At 28.5% G+C, this 17,574-nt stretch overlaps 1 protein-coding gene across 10 annotated transcripts in view; it reads left to right on the forward strand.

Moving 5' to 3' along the window:
• Positions 1-9,151, forward strand: part of MESK2 (misexpression suppressor of KSR 2) — a 97,702-nt gene extending 88,551 nt beyond the window's left edge. For 4 of the 10 annotated variants that reach the window (XM_075310146.1, XM_075310143.1, XM_075310149.1 and 1 more), the window contains one exon: positions 8,609-9,148. In XM_075310146.1, the coding sequence (XP_075166261.1) occupies positions 8,609-9,057 (449 nt within the window). In that variant the 3' untranslated portion in view covers positions 9,058-9,148. Of the gene's footprint in view, positions 1-450; positions 1,445-8,608 lie in introns of those variants that run through there. The other 6 variants (XM_075310148.1, XM_075310147.1, XM_075310144.1 and 3 more) reach the window with 5 other exon arrangements.
• The last annotated feature ends 8,423 nt before the right edge of the window (positions 9,152-17,574 follow it).

Genomic DNA, 17,574 nt, shown 5'->3' on the forward strand with positions numbered 1-17,574 from the left:
TATTACTAGAAAACAAATACCTAGTTTTAGTGAAAAAGCTGTATTTTTGGTATATGTAACAATAATATCCCTTATGTTTTTAGCTCCTTTGTTTTTTTTTGTTTGATTAGCTTTGAGTTAATATATATATATGAAAATCTCCTCCTCCTTAATATTCCTTAGGATCCACCATTTATTAAATGCACTGTCTATGTGTGTGTTATGTAGCAATTTATTTAAGCTTTTTTCGGAAACGTTTTCCTCCCCAAATAAAATAAATTAGAAAAAAATTTGATTTGCTATTTTCTTTGGTGAACTTATTTTTCTTTGTTTTCTATTTATTTGATTTATTTTTGAATATCTTATGATTTTTGGTTTATTTATTTCTTTTCTATTTTTTGTGTTCTTTTTTTTACAAATAAATAAACTACTGACCTCTCAACTTTACAATGAAATGATAATGAACTTTAGCTGTGGGTTCGTTACAAAAGCTGGGCCGCAAAGTGTCAACGGTAAGCCAGAGTAATTCATCACATTTGGAATTGAGCGTGCAATAAAACTCAGCCGTTATAAAATAAAAATCCCCACCCAACCAACCCCTTCCATGGTGAACAAGGAGCAGTAAGAGCTTATAAACAGGAGGATCCTATGTGCAAAGGGTCATCCTGCCACCAAAAATCCACAGTGGAAATATTCAAAATAAGATTTTAAATTTAAGTTAAATATAAACAAGAAAATTCTTAAAACAACAAATCGAAGTTAGTGTAAAATATTTCATTTAGTTTTATATTGTATAATTTTTTTATTTTATTATTTTTTTTTTTTGTTTAATTTCTATTTTATTTTGTTTTTATATTTTTGCTTAATTAAAATTGATTTTGTTATTGTTTTGTATTATTTAATTTGTATATGTTTTCCTTTTTTTTTGTTGTTTCCATTTATACATAATATAGAAATGTAAGCCAAAAAATACCAAGATTTTGATATTCCGTTTGTATTTGTCTTTTTTTCTCTCAACTGTACGATTGTTTGTTTGATAAAAAAAGATTTTCAATCATCATTTATAAAATAATAATGATAATAATATTACATTGTAATTGTATGTGTCTTTTTAAAGCACTGGCTTTAAGAATATAATACAATATATATTTTGTTTTTTATATTTTCATTTATTTGTTTTTTGTTTAGTATTTTAAATTTTATATTTAGCATTTCTTTTTTGTTTATCAATAATTGTTAACACAAAATTGCATTTTGTCAGAAGCCTACATTAAATTAAAAAAATATATATATACATACATTACATATATTAATGAATAATAGAGCTCTGTATACATACCTTACCTTATACATATATGCGTATTATATTAAACAAAAAAATGAAACAAACAATAACATAATGCAAACAAAAAAAATAATCAATAAAAATTTTTGTTTAATCAAAAACATACAAATGAAAAAATAACGACTGAACTTTTCTATATTATATACGGTTAATTGGTATTTTTCAGGGGTTTGCAATATTAATTCTCCACGTCACGAACGTAAAAACATCGGTGTAAAATAAGGGACTAACTTAACCTGCAGGGTTTACTTATAGGAAAGAGATGTTTTTATTCAATAGTTTTTATGTATGGAGACTATTTGTATTTTTTGTGTAGAAATGTTCCACAATTTTTGTATAATATTTAACAATAGGCTTCTACGTCAAGTTCGAAGACTGTTTTTTAGTCCATATAAATACATATATGAAAAAATACAAATATGAAAAAAAAATAAATTGCATTTTTATGTAAATATGTATTCCTAGGTTTTGAGTAGAAACTAATCAATATGAGGTTGGGATATAATTTATTTACTACATTGTGTATTTAAGCAAATATTCCCTAGTTTTAAAAACCCAACATTTATAGTAGCTATTAGTTCAAACCCGAATCCTGAATTTGTTTGCCTGCGTATAGTCAATCTAGCCCTAATGAATAATTGTATTAAAGGCTGGCTGATGTGTAATTCAACGAAAGAAAGCGCCATAATTTTTCATTTTTATGTTATTGGTCAAATTTTAGAATCAGTTTAGCCTTGTTGGAATTGGCTACCTTTGGCACGGCTTATGACCTTCAAACGGCCGACAAAGCCATAATATGCTGCACGAAAGTGGCTCTGCGCTATATTGGTCCATTCACGACGAAGTGTGGTCTTGACATGATTGACACTTTAGTTTTTCTTAATGCCAACCTTACACAACAAACTGCCCCAGGTGCAAAATTCAAACGGATTGAGATCCAGAGATTTTGGTTGTCATTGCGCTGTAGAAATGGAGCAACGAACCTCCTGAACGTGTTGGAATATTCATGAACAACGGTCGAAGCCCATATTTCCGACAATATTCGGCATTTATTTTGACACCATAGTCGATGAATACGACCAGGGAACCACCGTCAACTATTATGGCGGCCCATATTTCCGACAATATTCGGCATTTATTTTGATCCCATGGTCGATGAATACGACCTGGAAGCCACCGTCAACCACTATCATCGACGATGCTTGTGTTCTTGTGGCCAATCGAAGGTATCATTTTCAGCTGAATTCTTTGGCTTTGTGCCAACCAAACTCAACAAACTGTTCCAGATGCAAAATTCCAGAGATTTTAGTGGCCATTGCGCGGTAGAAATGGAGCAATGAACCTCCTGCACGTGTTGGAATATTCATGATCAGCGGCCGAAGCCCAGGGCTTCAATACTGTCTTAGGACATTTTTCCTAAGGTATTTTAACCCCAGGCGCAAAACTTCAACGGATTGAGATCCGGAGATTTTGTTGGCGATTGTCAACCTGGGGCCAAATCACCGCATTCGTCATCGAGTTCTGTTTCGTATCGAGAAACATTTCGATCGAATATTCATGAACAGCGGTCGAAGCCCATATTTCCGACAATATTCGGCATTTATTTTGACACCATAGTCGATGAATACGACCAGGGAACCACCGTCAACTATTATGGCGGCCCATATTTCCGACAATATTCGGCATTTATTTTGATCCCATGGTCGATGAATACGACCTGGAAGCCACCGTCAACCACTATCATCGACGATGCTTGTGTTCTTGTGGCCAATCGAAGGTATCATTTTCAGCTGAATTCTTTGGCTTTGTGCCAACCAAACTCAACAAACTGTTCCAGATGCAAAATTCCAGAGATTTTAGTGGCCATTGCGCGGTAGAAATGGAGCAATGAACCTCCTGCACGTGTTGGAATATTCATGATCAGCGGCCGAAGCCCAGGGCTTCAATACTGTCTTAGGACATTTTTCCTAAGGTATTTTAACCCCAGGCGCAAAACTTCAACGGATTGAGATCCGGAGATTTTGTTGGCGATTGTCGACCTGGGGCCAAATCACCGCATTCGTCATCGAGTTCTGTTTCGTATCGAGAAACATTTCGATCGCTGTAAAATTTTGGATCACCGCATTCGATCGTAATTTATTTTGTCTACTACTTTTTTTACATTGCTGTAAACATATGGTAATAAGAAATTGGATGCAAAAGATGATTTCAAAATAACTTTTTGTGATCAAAATATGTATATGTGTAAATATTATTATGAATCCATGTGTTTTTGTTTTCCTCGTCTTCGGATTCAGAGGATGAGTACAAAGTGGCATTAATAAGGAAAAATATTCGAGACAAAATCAGTCGTTTAGCATTGCCCGTAAGTGATTCTATTTTGAAGTGAGTGCTTTTAACTAATTGTGTTTTTAACATCCATAGATTTAAACGACGCTTTCATCTGTCAAAAGAAGCTTTTAAATATGTTCTTGAAAAAATTAGTTTTTTTGAAGCGGCTACTTAGCATTCCTTTCTTTGTTCCGTTTTCCTAAATGCAAGTAATATTATATTTTCTTAAATGTATTTTGCCAAAATATATAAATAATACTTCCATTTTCACCAACTACTTGTTTCTTTTTGTTTACATTTTTCTGCTCAAAAATCACTACATACTTCGTTTTCGATAGCATGCTACCTATCGTGTTCAACTTCGAGTAGAAACAATTCGATAACGACTGCGGTGATTCGCGTAAACTACATAACGACGACTAAGTACTCGATTTCGACTGCGGTGATTTGGCCCCTGTTCTGAGTCCTGTTGAAATATGCGTGATATGTGGCCGAAGTCCAGGGATTCAATACTGTCGTTAGGACAATGTTCCGATAATATTCGGTTCGATAAATTTCGGCCACCATCGGCCATTATGGTAGTCCACATCATTATCATCGACGGTGCCAATCGAAGGTGTCAATTTTCAACTGAACTTTTTGGCAACTAAATCCGATCATTTTGTTTCTTCACAAACTGCTGAATTTGGAATGGCTCCTCATTGGAGAAAACCAACTTCGGCAACCGTTCTCTTTCGTGTAAGCGAAGCAACTCTTTGAGCCACCATGGTGCAATGGTTAGCATGCCCGCCTTGCATACACAAAGTCGCGGATTCGATTCCTGCTTCGACCGAACACCAAAAAGTTTTTCAGCGGTGGATTATCCCACCTCAGTAATGCTGGTGACATTTCTGAGGGTTTCAAAGCTTCTCTAAGTGGTTTCACTGCGATGTGGAACGCCGTTCGGACTCGGCTACAAAAACGAGGTCCCTTGTCATTGAGCTTAACATGGAATCGGGCAGCACTCAGTGATAAGAGAGAAGTTCACCTATGTGGTATCACAATGCCCTGAATAGTCTATGTTGAGTGAGCCTGATACATCGGGTTGCCACCTAACCTAGCCTAGCTCAACTTTTTGGCTCTTTCCATTCAAATTTTTTTGTGCCTGTGAGCTTTTGCTCTTTTTGGAAATTGAATGGCTTTTTGTTCGAGCTCATTTTTGAATATGTGTTGCATCCTTTTTCGCGATATGTTCAGCTCATGAGCACCAATTCTAGCACACCGGTGTGGATTACCATCATATCGATGGCTTCATTCCAAAGTACGCTAAGTCTAAAAAGTGAATTTTACAGGAAACAAGTTCAACGTTTTTTTCTTCGAATTTCTCAAAAACCTTATAAGATAGAAATTCCCCTCAAAATAATGATAGTAGATCATGGCTAAAAATGACTTAGACCACTTTAACCGAACAAAGCTTTTTGCCCTTTTTGGATTGGACACATTTTTAAAAGTTAAGTCACAGGCTAAGTACAATATTAACCAGAACTTTTGATAGAAGTGTCCAATAAATACGAAATTTTCACAGGATGTAATTCACATAAATCCGAATAAAACACAGCGAACTCCATCAAAATACGCTAAGTCGACTTAGCATACTCTGGAATGAGAACATCGATATTTGGCCTTCATTTTTCGCATAATTTCTGGTGTGGTTGGCATTTTTTTTGCTTTTGGACGTAATGCAATATTGCCAGCATTATGGTAAAGACCAATGGTACGAGAAACAATAGATTTATTCACATTTAATTGCTGGAGAACAATAAAAGGAATTGCCACTACCAGACGAGCAATTTATAAATGAAAGCAACCTGAAGTTTACATATCAGCCATACTGCAAAATAATGGGAAATTGGTGCTAATTGCCATTGCCAGTTGACGGGCCTATCACAAGACTGGTACCGATGCTCCAGTTTATCGCATATTTTAAAAATTTCATATAATTTATTAATTTCCATAATTTCATGATATTCAAATCATATTTGATGTAAATTTTTACAGAAATACAGTTATAGGAAAAATCTATTGTTCAGCCCCCAGATGCACAGAAAATAGGTCTGTTGTAAAACTGATGCTAAAGTGAACTAATATTTATTGCAAACATTTTATTTTGTTTTAGTTTATTTTTAAAATTTTGTAAGAAATTTTTCCTCAGCCCAACGATTTTTTTTATTATTCCAAGTAACATATGTCTCAAAAATTTTGTGTCAGTACAATTTCAATGACATACAAATTAGTTCAATTCTAACTAAAAAAAGAAGAAGTTTTTCGTACACTTCTCAAAAATGGTAAGAATGAACTACAGCGTGGTTAAAATGGGAATGATCTGGCGCCTAAGATTTTTTCTTTATTTTTAGTTTATTTTTTCTTTTTGAGAAAGATGTATTTCGTAAATGGTAATTAAAAATCCAAAAATGTCGGAAAATTTTCGTTAATTTAATGAATCTCAAAATTTGGAATACAATTTAGTTCAATTTTCGCACGAGATAGTCCATTTTTCCGATAAGGTAGTTTACTTTTTTTCTTGGTGTGTTCTTTGGAAAGTGCACTGATAAAAAAGCATACTCGGTTCCAAAGATTTTGTCTTTACTTTAAAAAATTTGGTATTGATTCCGAGCCAAAGAAGCGGAGAATACAAGTAAGGATACTTTTAAGACACAATTCTCTTTTAAATTTAGGTTTTGTGCACTTGCTTCTAGGAAGCAAATTTTAATTTTTCGCTTTCTCAGCTTTTTTTCTTCATATGCTATCAAAGTCCTTTAAAAACGAGTTAACGGCAACTTTATTTTCCAAATTAGGACTCGACTTCCAGTAGAAATTATGCTATGTTTGAAGTAAAAAACTTCTTTAAAATAAAGTTTTGAAAAACATGTCCTATATTTGAACGATTTTTTGGTTTGTAGTCAAGATGCGAAAAGACAACAAATTTAAAGACAATTTCATTAAATTTAAAGATTTTTTCTGAATTATTAAAGTCAAGTTGACCTTAGCCTATAAATTTTTTCTTTCATGTTAAGATACCCATTTTTAAGTCAAATCACTTAATTATAAGGACAACACGACTTCATTGAAAAGTTTATCGACTTTTGGACAACGAAAATAACTTTATTTTAGAGAAATGCGTCTTCTATGCTAAGCAAAATTTGTAGTCGTATTTTAAAGACATGAAATCTTTGACCTCACGACAATATTTTTTTCAGTGTGTATATGGTAATTTGACCGGTCCGACCTGAAGTGGAATTGGTACATACCAGAGGTCTGCATCGAATAACTTTTCAGTACATGTATGCAATTCGCTGTCGAATATAGTACATACACTGTCTTTCTCTCAGAGCGCAAGTAGTGAAGTGAAGAGAACACTTGCTTGTCAAATACCACCAAGTACTTATCCGAAACAATATGTGTTCCGAAAAAAAGGAACAATAAAAATGTAAGTACTTGAGAAAAAGTACCACATGGATTCTCTTCACTTCACGTGGTACCACAAGTATTTCTCAGTTATGTGCGAAGCAAAACTTTCCATTATTATTAATCATAGATATGTGTTTATATCACATATTTCATATATTTATATATGTCACACACTTACCTTAACGTTTGCCGTTCTTTATAACAAACCAAAACATATATTATGGAGAGTAACTGTTTTTTGTATTTCTCAAACTGCACTTGGTACATGGAGTACTCTAAGAAGTTTTGTTCTCGCAACATACTCGACGTGATCACTCTGAGTACACTTCAATAAGAGAGAAAGAGGAATATGTGTTTGTTGGTAGTGAAGACATCAGAGTAGCAACAAGAAGTTACTCGTGACTTTTGGTGTTCATCAAACTGTGTACCAATAGTTTTGCGACTCTCTTAAATAGATGTACTTATGTAGCAAGTACACGTGTACTCTGCATTTACAAATGGAATTGTGCAGACCTCTAGTACATACACACCAGGGACTAGTGCTGTATCGGTCCTAGGGGTTCATCCATTTCCCGTAGGCACATTATCGTCCAATGGGCTTTTATAATTTATGAATAAAAATTAAGTTGAAGAAGATTTTAAATCAAATTTATTTAATACACCGATGTTTTTCATCCAGTGGAATAGACGTGGAGACATTGTAAATTGAGTTTTTATTAAAAGAAAAGCTTGGGGTTTTTATATCACTTTTTATTCTTCAAAATGCTTTGTTATGTTATATTGATCTGAAAGAAAAAAAAAAGAATATTCTTTACGGTTCGATTAATGGTTCGCCTATGTCTTATATTTTTACAAAGTTCATACATGATAATTTATCATAGTCAACATAACGAAGATGCCTTCATCACTAAATTAAAAAAAAAATACAACCAAAAAAAGCTTTTACTAATCCCTGAGTCCACCATCATCATTTCAAACATTAATCAAATCAAATAAACAGATCAACAATCAACAAACATATCATCATAATGGCACCTCGAGTCATAGGAAACATAGTCATCCAAACGCTTATCACATCCAAAAACAATTTGAATTTATAAATAAAAAAAATATTTTCAATATAAAATAAAAGAAATGCTACAAAGCAAGGATATTTTCGAAATTTTATACAAACATAAAAGACACAGTCACACACACACCACGACACCCTTCAATTCTCACTATACCCAAGCCACCCACTCCATCAGATCAGAAATCAAATTTGAAAAAAAATTACACCAACAAAATAGAAACCCCCCAAATAAAAAAAAAAACACACACACACAAACAACATCCAGATCAAGTTTCGTAATAACAAAAGCAAATACTACTATCCCTTAACCAAAAACCAACAACTACAACAACAACATTCAACTGCTGCGAAACAACCACAACTGTGACAATAATGGATCTGGAAATGACGGATATGTTGATTGATGATTATTGTCTCAATGGGTCATCCTATAGCTACGCCACTGTCCACACCAGCATCATCACCATGCGGCACCAAATATCTATCCTATTCGAATATCTTCTTTGCCAATTTCAAAGAGGAACAGGAACGTATCCTGGCTGAAAAACTTAAACAACAGCCACCCCCAACACGTATACGAACCAATACTCGTTTGTGCCGTGAAACGGCCATTAACAACAACAATGAGAGCACCACATTACAACACTCAACAACGGATGCATTATCCTCGGATAATGGCAATGAAACTGCCAAGAACAACTCATCCTATGACATTAACAATCCCGATTTGTTGGAGAATCTTAGTGGTGAAGAGGAACAATGCTCATTGAACAAACATTCGATTAAGGGATCAGGATATTCAGCAGGAATCTCTTCGACCACATCGCAATCGAAAAAAATTCGCATTACCGAAAATCCACTGCCCGAACCTGTAAGCTGTTAAACAGTTTCTTTCAACTAAACACTCCCTTCCCCCACCACCATCACCAACACCACCACCTCCAACATTCCTGCAAATCAAATTTAGAAGAAGATGATGAACAACAACAACAACACTTTGGTTTACTCTATTTATTAATTCCTTCAAGAAAAATAGTTAATAGAATTGTTTTTTGTTTTTATTTTTGTTAGTCTAGATTATAAAAAATATGTAGATTTATTTTATAATTAGGACATAGTTATAGTCCTTTAGCGAAAAATCACATTTATTACGCAGAAAAAAATTTCACGAAAATTTTTCCAATTAATTTCTTAATTGAGTTTAAAAACAAAAAACAATATTCAATTAAAAATTTATTTGTTTCAACAAATTTTTTAATTGAAACAAAAAACAATCACAAAAATTACACAGAAAAAAATTCAGGAAAATTTTTCCAATTAATGTCTTAATTGAGTTTTAAAAAATATTCAATTAAAAATTTAATTGATTCAACAAATTTGTTAGTTGAAACAAAATTCAATAAAAAAAAATAATAGTATTTTTTAATTGGATCAATTAATTTTTTAATTGATACTATCATTTCTTTGATTGAAGACATTTCAATTAAAAAATTAATTGGATCAATAAATTTCTTGATTTAATAAAAAAAATATATATGTGTAGAAATACAAATAATTTTGTGTGTTTCGTTGATGAAATAATTAAATTGATTAGTTTTATTTTTTATTAAAATTACTTCACATAGAAATATGGATTCAATTAAAAAAGTGAATTAGAAACTGAAGTTGTTCAATTAAAAATTAAAGTAATTTAACTAACAAAAAAATAAAAATTTAAATGAATTTTCAATTTATTAAAAAAAAAATATATTCCAAATTCAATTAACGTTTTTATTGAAAAACGATTTTTTGATAGTTTTTTTTTTTGTTTGATTAAATTTTGCGTCTACTAATTACCTATAGTTTATGAAATGTAGAAAATGATTTTAATTATACTTCAAAAAACATTGGTAACAGTTTTTACAACTTTGTAGTAAAAAATAGATATACTTTTTAATATTTATTTTAGAATTAAAAAAAAAAAAAATTAAACACACCAAAAAAGAAAACAAAGAAGATTTCTTATGTGTCAAGGCATACATAAAAAAACGTACAAAATAAATTTGGCTTCACCACTATTGACACTGTTCTCAGAGTCAAATAATATTTGTCCAGTGTAAACTTAACCCACACATAAAAAAAATTTCACGAAATTTTAAAAAATATTCTATTAAAAATTTTATTAATTCAACAAATTGTTTAATTGAAACAAAAAAATCATAAAAATTAATAGTATCAATTAATTTTTTAATTGAATCTATTAAGTTTTTAATTGACTTTCAATTAATTTTTTAATTGATACTATCATTTCATTTATTTTTTTGTTTAGATCAATTAATTTTTTATTGGACTTCGGTGATTGATACTATCATTTCTGTGATTGAAGACATTTCAATTAGAAAATGTATTGGATCAATTAATTTCGTGGTTGAATCAGATTTTTTTATGAGTCAAGGCATACATAAAAAAACGTACAAAATAAATTTGGCTTCACCACTATTGACACTGTTCTCAGAGTCAAATAATATTTGTCCAGTGTAAACTTAACCCACACAGAAAAAAATTTCACAATTTTTTTTCAATTAAAGTCTTAATTGAGATTTGAAAAATATTCTATTAAAAATTTTATTATTTCAACAAATTGTTTAATTGAAACAAAAAAAATCATAAAAATTAATAGTATCAATTAATTTTTTAATTGAATCTATTAAGTTTTTAATTGACTTTCAATTAATTTTTTAATTGATACTATCATTTCATTTATTTTTTTGTTTAGATCAATTAATTTTTTATTGGACTTCGGTGATTGATACTATCATTTCTGTGATTGAAGACATTTCAATTAGAAAATGTATTGGATCAATTAATTTCGTGGTTGAATCAGATTTTTTTATGAGTCAAGGCATACATAAAAAAACGTACAAAATAAATTTGGCTTCACCACTATTGACACTGTTCTCAGAGTCAAATAATATTTGTCCAGTGTAAACTTAACCCACACAGAAAAAAATTTCACAATTTTTTTTCAATTAAAGTCTTAATTGAGATTTGAAAAATATTCTATTAAAAATTTTATTATTTCAACAAATTGTTTAATTGAAACAAAAAAAATCATAAAAATTAATAGTACCAATTAATTTTTTAATTGAATCTATTACGTTTTTAATTGACTTTCATTTAATTTTTTAATTGATACTATCATTTCATTTATTTTTTTGGTTAAGATCAATTAATTTTTTATTGGACTTCGGTGATTGATACTATCATTTCTGTGATTGAAGACATTTCAATTAAAAAATGTATTGGATCAATTAATTTCGTGGTTGAATCAGATTTTTTTGTGCACATCTGTTGGTCTGTGTTAACGTAGTTCCACAACCCATATTAATTTTCTAAAGTTTTCCCATTACTACATTTTATGTTTTTAATTTTTATAAACTATTAATATGTTTGTAATAAAATGTGGTAATATTGGTATTTTTTATTTTCCAACAATTTATATATTTTTTTAAATTTTTTTATGTAAATTATAAATTATTTATAACAATCATATTAATATTAGGTATTTATCACTTAAAATACAAACAAGTCAATAAAATTGATTTTTATTTAAAATTAATTATTTTTTTTTTTTAAATTTTTTATGTAAATTATAAATTATTTATAACAAACATATTAATATTAGGTATTTATCACTTAAAATACAAACAAGTCAATAAAATTGATTTTTATTTAAAAAAACCATCTAACAACTTACACAGAAAAAAATAATTTTTGGATTCAATTACGAAATTAATTAATGCAATTAATTTTCAATTGAAATGTCTTCAATCACTGAAATGATAGTATCAAACACCGAAGTCAAATAAAAAATTAATTGAATCTATTAACATTTGTTGTTTTTTTTTTGGTTTAATTAAAAAAAATGTCAAATAAAAAATTAATTGATCTAAACAAAAAAATAAAAGACACTATTAAAATTTTTGTGATTGATTTTTGTTTTAACTAAAAAAAAAAAAATATTTCAGAAAATTCCATTAAAGTTTTAATTGGAAATATTTTGGTGAATTTTTAAAAATTCTCCTCTATTATATTTTTTAATTAAATAATTTTTTGACTTTATTCCATACAAGTTTTGTATTTTAAGTGATCTTAGTATATTCCATTTTCCGTGTCCTCAATTAATTTCCACTCCCTATCCTACTCCCACCTAAATATCTATCCAATGGTTATTGTAGTACTTAGCGTTACCTACCCTGTAGTTCTATTGAAAAGTTTTAACCACAAAAAAAAAAAAAACAAGAGTAAAAATACAAAAAAAAACACCTATCAAAAACAAAAATTGTTTAAATTGAATGTAGAACAAACAAATGTCCATTTTATTTTAATAAAAACAGAAAAAAAACAAAAAGACATTTAGGATACTATAATGTCCAAATATCAGAAAAAAACAAATCTCAAATTAGGCAAATCTAGAAAAATATGAATGAAAAAAAAAACTTATTATTGCAGCTGGAAAAAAGAAAAAGCGAATTACATTGTAATTAAGAGATAGATATTTCAATAAAAATCTAAAAACAAAAAATAGGCAAATCCGAAAATAATATACGATATATGAAAATATAAATTGTTACATTTTATTTTTTTGTTTCACTTTGTGCCTGAAAACACATACACAAATTTTTCAAAAAATAAAAAAAAGGAAAATCCAAATGGTATCCACAATTTAAAACACAACAAAAAAAAACAGCGAGCTTTCAATATTATATTTTTTATTCAATCTTTAATATTGTTGTAAAGTTATAAAAAAAAGCATAATCAAATTATTTTGCTAAGAACTATTTTTATATTAATCAGGAAACGAGTTGGGGCTTTTGTTGTACAAAATGCATATTCGGTTAAATGTTTTGTTGAATCCAAGAAAATTGAAAGATTCCACATTTTCTTAGAGACTATAGCTAATAGAGCTCTATCGAAGAATGGACTTCGAATCGGCTTGGAGGTCAAGTGGCCGATTAACCAAAGCCGAAATGTTTTTTTTTAATAATCTGTTTAGTCCCAATGTTGAATTTGTCCCGATCAAAACACCCAAATAAAAAAACCTAAGACAAATAAAACGAAAATCTCAAATTCCTCCATATGGGGAAAAACATGACTCCATGCCCAATAAAAAATAAAACCTTGGAAGAGTTAATCTCTGTCCCAAAACACAAACGGAAAACAGAGAGTGCTTATCGAAATCAGATACACAATTTCCAAGAAAATAACATGGTTGCGACAAACATGTTAGATTAGGTTAGGTATGGTGGCCGCCACTTATTTCATTTCGCTTAGACTATTTAGTCGATTGTGATACCACAGTGGTGAACTTTTGTCTTATCACTAAGTGCTGGCCGATTCCATGTTTAGCTCAACGACAAGGGAGCTTCTTTCTATAGCCGAGACTGACTGGCATTTCACATTATGGTGCAACCACTTAGAAAAGATTTGAAGCATTTAGGAATGTCACCAGCGATAATCCCTTTTGAAAAACTCGTTGGTGTTTGGTCGCAACTGGGATTGAACCCATGACTGTTTGTATGCAAGGCGGGGATGTTAGCAAAATGTGACATTATGCCACAGGGACCTTTGTGCCTACTGTTTCCTACAGAGACATTCGGGCTTATTGTTCCACCACAGAGACCTTCGGACCTACTGAACCCCCTCAGAGACCTTCGGACCCACTGTTCCACCACAGAGACCTTCGGGCTTACTGTTCCGCCACAGAGACATTGGGGCTTACTGTTCCACCACAGATACCTTCGGACCTACTGTTCCACCACAGACACCTTCGGGCTTACTGTTCCCCAACAGAGACATTCGGGCCTAATGAACTTCCACAGAGACCTTCGGACCTACTGTACACCGACAGAGACCTTCGGGCCCACTGTACCCCCACAGAGACCTTCGGGCCTACTGTTCTCGAATTACTCAGTAACTACCAAACATGTTTGGCCTTCAGATACATAACATGTGCTTAAGACACGGTTGCCACTAGTGCTAAAAATAAATCTACCAAATAAAAATTTAATTTTTTATACAGAAAATTTTATCAAAATTTAATTTCTATAGAAAATTTTGTCAAAATTTTATTTCTGTAGAAAATGTTGTCAAAATTTTATTTCTATAGAAAATTTTGTCAAAACTTTGTTTCTATAAAAATTTTGTCAATTTTTTTTTATAAAAAATTTTGTTCAAAATTTTATTTCTATAGAAAATTTTTTCAAAATTTTATTCTATAGAAAATTTTGTCAAAATTTTATTTCTATAGAAAATTTTGTAAAAATTTTATTTCTATAGAAAATTTTGTCAAAATTTTATTTCTATAGAAAATTTTGTCAAAATTTTATTTCTATAGAAAATTTTGTCAAAATTTTATTTCTAAAGAAAATTTTGTCAAAATTTTATTTCTATAGAAAATTTTGTCAAAATTTTATTTCTATAGAAAATTTTGTCAAAATTGTATTTCTATAGAAAATTTTGTCAAAACTTTATTTCTATAGAAAATTTTGTCAAAACTTTATTTCTATAGAAAATTTTGTCAAAATTTTATTCCTATAGAAAATTTTGTCAAAATTTTATTTCTACCGAAAATTTTCTCAAAATTTTATATGTATAGAAAATATTAACAAAATTTCATTTCTATAGAAAATGTTCTCAAAATTTTATTTCTATAGAAAATTTCGTCAAAATTTTTATTTCTATAGAAAATTTTGTCAAAATTTCATTTCTATAGAAAATTTTGTCAACATTTTATTTCTATAGAAAATGTTGTCAACATTTTATTTCTATAGATAATTTTGTCAAAATTTTATTTCTATAGAAAATTTTATCAAAATTTTATTTCTATAGAAAATGTTGTCAAAATTTTATTTCTATAGAAAATTTTCTCAAAATTTTATATGTATAGAAAATATTAACAAAATTTTATTTCTATAGAAAATGTTCTCAAAATGTTATTTCTATAGAAAATTTTGTCAAAATTTTATTTCTATAGAAAATTTTGTCAAAATTTTATTTCTATAGAAAATTTTGTCAAAATTTTATTTCTATAGAAAATTTTGTCAAAAATTTATTTCTATAGACAATTTTGTAAAAAATTTATTTCTATAGACAATTTTGTCAAAATTTTATTTCTAAAGAAAATTTTCTCAAAATGTTCTTTCTATAGAAAATTTTGTTAAAATTTTATTTCTATAGAAAATTTTGTCAAAATTTTATGTCTATAGAAAATTTTGTCAAATTTTTGTTTCTATAGAAAATTTTGTCAAAATTTTATTTCTATAGAAAATTTTGTCAAAATTTTATGTCTATAGAAAATTTTGTCAAAATTTTATTTCTATAGAAAATTTTGTCAAAATTTTATTTCTATAGAAAATTTTGTCAAAATTTTATTTCTATAGAAAATTTTGTCAACATTTTATTTCTATAGAAAATTTTGTCAAATTTTTATTTCTATAGAAAATTTTGTAAAAATTTTATTTCTATAGAAAATTTTGTCAAATATTTATTTCTATAGAAAATTTTGCCAAAATTTTATTTCTATAGAAAATTTTGTCAAAATTTTATTTCTATAGAAAATGTTGTCAAAATTCTATTTCTATAGAAAATTTTGTCAAAATTCTATTTCTATAGAAAACTTTGTCAAAATTTTATTTCTATGGAAAATTTTTAAAAATTTTATTTCTATAGAAAATTTCGTCAATATTTTTTTCTATAGAAAATTTTGTCAAAATTTTATTTCTATAGAAAATTTTGTCAACATTTTATTTCTATAGAAAATTTTGTCAAATTTTTATTTCTATAGAAAATTTTGTAAAAATTTTATTTCTATAGAAAATTTTGTCAAATATTTATTTCTATAGAAAATTTTGCCAAAATTTTATTTCTATAGAAAATTTTGTCAAAATTTTATTTCTATAGAAAATGTTGTCAAAATTCTATTTCTATAGAAAATTTTGTCAAAATTCTATTTCTATAGAAAACTTTGTCAAAATTTTATTTCTATGGAAAATTTTTAAAAATTTTATTTCTATAGAAAATTTCGTCAATATTTTTTTCTATAGAAAATTTTGTCAAAATTTTATTTCTATCGAAAATTTTGTCATTAAGGATTTAATGAAGTATTTAATATTATTGCTATATATTATTTTACGAGTTTGCATAGTTGAGTTTTTTTTTAATATTTCTTTAACAAGGCCCATTTAATTGATTGAATTATTTATTTTTGTTTTTTATTTATATAAAAACTTAGGAAACGTATAAAACTTAATAAAAATGGAACAAGTGTATAGCATATCATATGTTATTTAAATAAAGAATAACTATTTAAAAACAAAAATAATAATATAAAAATAAATAAAATATTAACGAGCAACAAGAAAAAAGTATTTATTCAATTTTTTTTGTAAGAAATGTATTTAATTTTCCCCCTCTTACCTTCCATTTCTTACCAAGAACAAGAAGGAAAATAAAAATAATGGAAAATTGAAACAATATCGAAAAAAATCAAAACATAAAAATAAATAAATACTATACAATAATAGTAACAAATAATAATAAAAATTAATCGTGTTGATAAAAAACAAATCGTTACTTTACACATCACAGCTTAATGTTAAAAGTTTTCAAAGAGAAAAAATTGAATAAATAATAAATAAAATACATATTGTTATATATAATTATAAATAAAAATAAAAAAACACAATTAAAAATCTAAGCAAAAAAAGGCGTTGAAAACTGCTATATACATAAACTGAAAACAAACGAATAAAATAATACAGAATACAATATATCTAATAATTAACTACAACAAAACAAATGAATTGATAAAGGATAACATCAACTATAATACAATACAAACACATTAATATACACATAAACACACAGGCATATAGACGACATTCTATGTACATCAGATATTTTGCTTTTGTAAACTACAAATAAAAATCACCAAACACAACTACAACTACAAAATAGATGGGAGAATATTATGCATTCCAAAATTAAAACAAAAGCCTAATTACAATTACTAAAAAAAACTATTACAAGAATATATAAAAATTAAGAGAAAACAAAAATTTATATAGTTTCTATTCAATAAAAACCAAAAATATTTGAAAAGGCTTAAAGCTTAATGCCTTACAACTTTTACTAAATTAAAATTAGGGATTATGAGATGGTGAGTATTCAAGCTTAGCGAAATGTTAAACAGGTAAAGTATATGGAACATTTTAGTTTAAAACAAGTAAGCAAAGTCTAAAGTCGGGCGGGGCCGACTATATTATACCCTGCACCACTTTGTAGATCTACATTTTCGATACCATTTCACATCCGTTGGGTGCTATATATAAAGGTTTGTCCCAAATACATACATTTAAAT

Source organism: Haematobia irritans, chromosome 5 (assembly GCF_050003625.1).
Source record: "Haematobia irritans isolate KBUSLIRL chromosome 5, ASM5000362v1, whole genome shotgun sequence".
Taxonomy (NCBI): Eukaryota; Metazoa; Arthropoda; class Insecta; order Diptera; family Muscidae; genus Haematobia; species Haematobia irritans.